This window comes from Austrofundulus limnaeus, unplaced genomic scaffold, assembly GCF_001266775.1.
Source record: "Austrofundulus limnaeus strain Quisiro unplaced genomic scaffold, Austrofundulus_limnaeus-1.0 Scaffold25, whole genome shotgun sequence".
NCBI classification, from domain to species: domain Eukaryota; kingdom Metazoa; phylum Chordata; class Actinopteri; order Cyprinodontiformes; family Rivulidae; genus Austrofundulus; species Austrofundulus limnaeus.
In genome coordinates this window covers 3,648,186-3,652,515 of record NW_013952427.1, presented here as the reverse complement: position 1 = coordinate 3,652,515, position 4,330 = coordinate 3,648,186, and the positions used below count along the sequence as shown (strand labels likewise).

The 4,330-nt window shown below is 45.5% G+C and overlaps 2 protein-coding genes across 6 annotated transcripts in view; both read right to left on the bottom strand.

Moving 5' to 3' along the window:
• Positions 1-1,747, bottom strand: part of zgc:92140 (uncharacterized protein C1orf21 homolog) — a 47,262-nt gene extending 45,515 nt beyond the window's left edge. The window contains exon 1 of one of the 3 annotated variants that reach the window (XM_014004664.1): positions 1,479-1,747. The gene's annotated coding sequence lies outside the window, so the exon portion shown is untranslated. Of the gene's footprint in view, positions 1-1,346; positions 1,414-1,478 lie in introns of those variants that run through there. The other 2 variants (XM_014004661.1, XM_014004663.1) reach the window with 2 other exon arrangements.
• A 1,267-nt stretch (positions 1,748-3,014) lies between these two features.
• The window catches only part of edem3 (ER degradation enhancer, mannosidase alpha-like 3), a 23,095-nt gene continuing 21,779 nt past the window's right edge, over positions 3,015-4,330 (bottom strand). For all 3 annotated transcript variants that reach the window (XM_014004658.1, XM_014004659.1, XM_014004660.1), the window contains one exon: positions 3,015-4,210. In XM_014004658.1, coding sequence (XP_013860112.1) covers positions 3,870-4,210 — 341 coding nt within the window. In that variant the 3' untranslated portion in view covers positions 3,015-3,869. The remainder of the gene's footprint in view (positions 4,211-4,330) is intronic.

Here is a 4,330-nt window from a genome sequence, read left to right as displayed (position 1 = left end):
CACACACACACACACACACACACACACACACACACACACACACTTAACCCCAACACACGAAATAAGCAAACTGGTTGCAGCTTTTCTCATTCCGTCAGGTAAAAGACTGGCTGGTCCAGTGATGCCCTCAGTCTAACAGAACCCGGAGGGATCRTGTTCTGCTGGCCTTGTGCTTTCTGCCCTGCAGCACACACCACCTCATCCCACCTGACACAGCTCAACGCCCGCAGAGCAAAACACTAACTAAATGGAAGACACGCCGGTCATGGGAACTCCTTCCCACGCCCACGGACCGGAGGAGACATCCTGGGTAACCATGGGAACCCCCCCACCACACACACACACACACACACACACCTCTTCACACCGTGACATAGCAAGTATTGAATGACGACCCTGATGGAGGCGCGGGGGGCTGAACCTCTTCATCAGCTGAGGGGTTAGGAGGCCAAAGGAGGCAGGTGATGGCGATGATTGAGAGGATGAGGAAAGAGGATAAAAATAGCTCCTCCTGAGGAGGAGAGGAGTCAAAAAGCCATATGTGAGCAATAATAAGCAACAAATGAAGAAGTGATGGAGGCTGGGATGGGGAGGCAGATGGAGGCAAACAAATAGATCAGGACTGAAGGGAGGAGGAGTGGGGCTTAATACATCCTCACATGATAACCTATATAAACCCTGACATGAGGATATATGCTATGACCACAGCAGACTGATGCACAGTCAATAAATTAAATACAAAAAAACAAAAACACAACTGTTTAAACAGAGGCACTCAGAAAACTTCCTTCTGGCAAGGGAGGGATAGCCATTCTTGGAAGAATGGAAAGATTAGAAATAGTAGAGATGTTGCCTGACATAATGAGGAACAGAAATAGTCAGTAGTTTGTAACTAAAGAAAAAAGAGAGAAGTTGTAGGTACGGGGCTCCTGCCCCGGACAAAGACCTGGTCCTGGCCCGGGGATCGAACCCGTTCATCGGCTGGCTCCAGCTGCTCTGCGGGGAGGCACGGAGCTTTGTTTGTCCCCCCCGCTCCAGGCAGAGAGAACCACAGTCAGTGTGTCCAAAAGATAGTTTAGGGCCTGGTTCAGGCACAGGTCTCCCCTCTGTTGTTGAAAACAAACGGCCTCGGAGTGGGTCTGGCACACACAGCCAACCAGGATGTGTGGAAATTTTCAAATTGTGCTAAAAATAATTAAATAAATTGAAAAAAAAAAGCGACGGCGTCCGAGCCGAACCAGCACATTCACGAACACCCCACCACCAAAACAAAACACGTCCCACTGTCCACTCGTTTTTTTTTTAAACATAAAATCGCCTCAACGTTAAGAGAAGCGAAAACAAACCATGTAGGAAAACAAGAGTGAGAAAGCTCCGAGCGGTCCACTCAGGAAACAGAACCCACAGGACCGTGGGTCCAGCTGGGGCATAAACCAACACGTTTACACGGTCCGAAAGTAACTCGGGCTAATACTTACTCAGATGAACCGGTTCCGCTCGGTCCACTGGAGGGTAGCCGCTCGGTTTTCCGGGCTGTGCGCCGGCCGGGCGGGATCGGAGCTATGGAGACTGGAGTGCTGCGAGCCGAGAGGACTGAACGTAAAGTGTGCGTCATTTCACCAGGATGCCACTAAAGGCGCGCGGCGGTGCAGCCATCTTTACTGAAGAGCGCCCCGCCAAGTCACCGAGCACGAGCAGGACTGGACTGGACCGGACCCGAGCACCASCACAGGACCTGGACCTGCATGGGACTCAACCTCTGCAAGGCTCTGCAAATTCTAAAACTGGTGATTTCTTACTAAGAAATGCCACTAAGATTTACTCAAATCAAATAAATGGCATAAAAACTGCCATACCAGTAGGCTACTGCTATATACACCAGGGGTTCTCAAACTTTTTGGGTCTGGGGACCCCTTACAAGTGTGAAAAATTCCCAGGGACCCCCTCATAAACCCTGTGCTGTTTTAGAAATAACATACTGTCTTTTTAATCCCTAAATACTATGGGAATATTTTTTTGTTTGGTTTAGAGTGTTTGTTTTACTTGTGCGTTGTTCTCCATACTCATTTTTAAATAAAATCCAAATTAGCAACTTATTGAAATTTCTTGAGGACCCCCAAGATAAGGCTTGTGGACCCCAGTTTGAGAACCTCTGCTATAAACTATAGGAGTTATTTAATTTACTACATGTTTTTTATCTTTGTTTGTGTGTGGCATCTTTTAAAATTTTCATTATTAGAAAAAATAAATGAGTTTTGCAGGTAAAATATAAAATGTGATTAATTACTCCTTACCTCCAGATTACACTTTAGGCCTACTCACATTAAATCAGGACTGATTATGGTTTTTGTTTTTATAAACTAATCCAAAAATAATCTGTTTACCAAACTTTGACAGTATTTATTACTCACAAATCTGTGGGAAACTTGCAGTTTAGACATTAAGCTGAGTTCTTCTGCATGTTGTTTGGTTGGTTTAATCTTTAATTCATTAAGCATGTAAAATACAAAAGTACTCAATTTATGGCACTCTACTAATAAGTCACAATCACCTTGTGATGATTATAATTTGTAACTGACCAACTCTCCTAGGGGGTTTTGTTTACTTTGCAGGTTTTTCTTAGAAGTCAATACATGATTTCTACCAGTACTGAAGTATTTCTACCAGGCATAAACACTTGTTCTACCACAGCTTGACAGTAGTGCCACACTGAGAATTTTCCAATTACATATCCGTCGCCTTGACTCAGAGTATTTGACGTGGGTGTCCCACCCACTGCTGGAAACAACTAATTTTCAATCTTTGAGTCAAACATTCCCATCTCTTCTCAAGTCTAGTTCATCATTTCCGTGTAAAACGATGACAGCTTTTTCTGYCTTCTTTTTTGTTCCAATTCAATTATGCCTTCCCCCTGACCTGATCTGAAATTTAAAATTCTGTTTTTTATCCAGTTTTGAAAAGCTAAAATAAAAAACTTCACCAAACTTTCCTATATTTAAAACAATCCACCCAGCTTAGTTTGAACATTTTATTGACCTGATCCTGTTAAATCAGAGGCTGATTTCTGCTCACTCCAGCAGCAGAAGAAACAGACCTGACAGCGCCACCCTGTGGTGGCTTACAGATGTGTAAATCCAGCACGTTCCAGGGAGTGTTTCCTCCAACGTGGTCTAAGTGCTGCTGCTGTTTGTGGTGGAAGCCAGAACCCGAGGCAAACAGCGCTGAATCAGTTCATTTGATGCATCTGGATAAATAAATATTTACACACKATCTCTTGCGTACTCCAGAAAGAATCTTGTTTGTTTGTTTTTTTTGTTCACCACAGGCCCATAAAAATAATTTATATCACCAAACACCGCCCCTCCCACATTAACGAGTTTACTGATCCTCAACATGTATATTAGATTAGACCCTAGACCATTAAAATATTAAATAAAACATCACAAATAATCTTCACATTTGAATAAAATCAGCTGGTCGATGGATTAATGAATAAGAACAAAATTAGTTGGTCAATGGATTAACAAGTGAGCAAGAGTTGTTGGAACAGAAACGGACGAGTCGTTAATGCATAGAGAGAACAACAGAGCGACTGGAGGTGAGGTGCAGTTACAGTCTGGTTTGAGTGGTTTAGCAGACGGTGAGGTAAGAACCTRGTCTCTCGTTCATCGTCTACCTAAGGACACCTCTGTGGTCCAGAGTTACAGTACGTGGGCTGCATTTGTGCGTGCTAACTTCCACAGAGAGACAAGATAAACCTCAATGGCAGCTTCCTCAGAGTTCATCACATGGAGACTGGTGACATGATACGCCCGCTCCAGGTCATCTCCCTGTGCTGGGTCGAAACCACAGTCTGAGAATATCACGTGTCAGAGCTCATCCTTCTCCATCTGCTTGAAAGCCTCCAAGTCCTCYTGCCAATCAGCCAGCAGCTCGTCCACAGACTGCCTGCTGGGGCCCGCGCCGCCTTCGGCCTCCTTCGTTTTCTCAGAGTCTCTCTCCTCTTTAGGCTGAGCCTGTGGATGGATGGCGSTCGTTTCTTCTCGCGGCGCTTGCTCCGCGGGAGAAGCGACGGGACGGACCTCCTCCTGCGCGGGAGGAACTTCATCCAGCTCCACCGTGCTCATCTGCGACTGGCTAACGGCGTCACACGAGGTGGGAGTTGTTGCTTCGGTTTGACTGTCCTCCTCTGCTTCCGGCATGTCTGCACCTGAAAGGGAAGCGGGGGCGAGGATGAACAGCTTTATACAAAAAAAAGGTGTACAACACACACACACACACACACACACACACACACACACACACACACACACACACACACACACACACA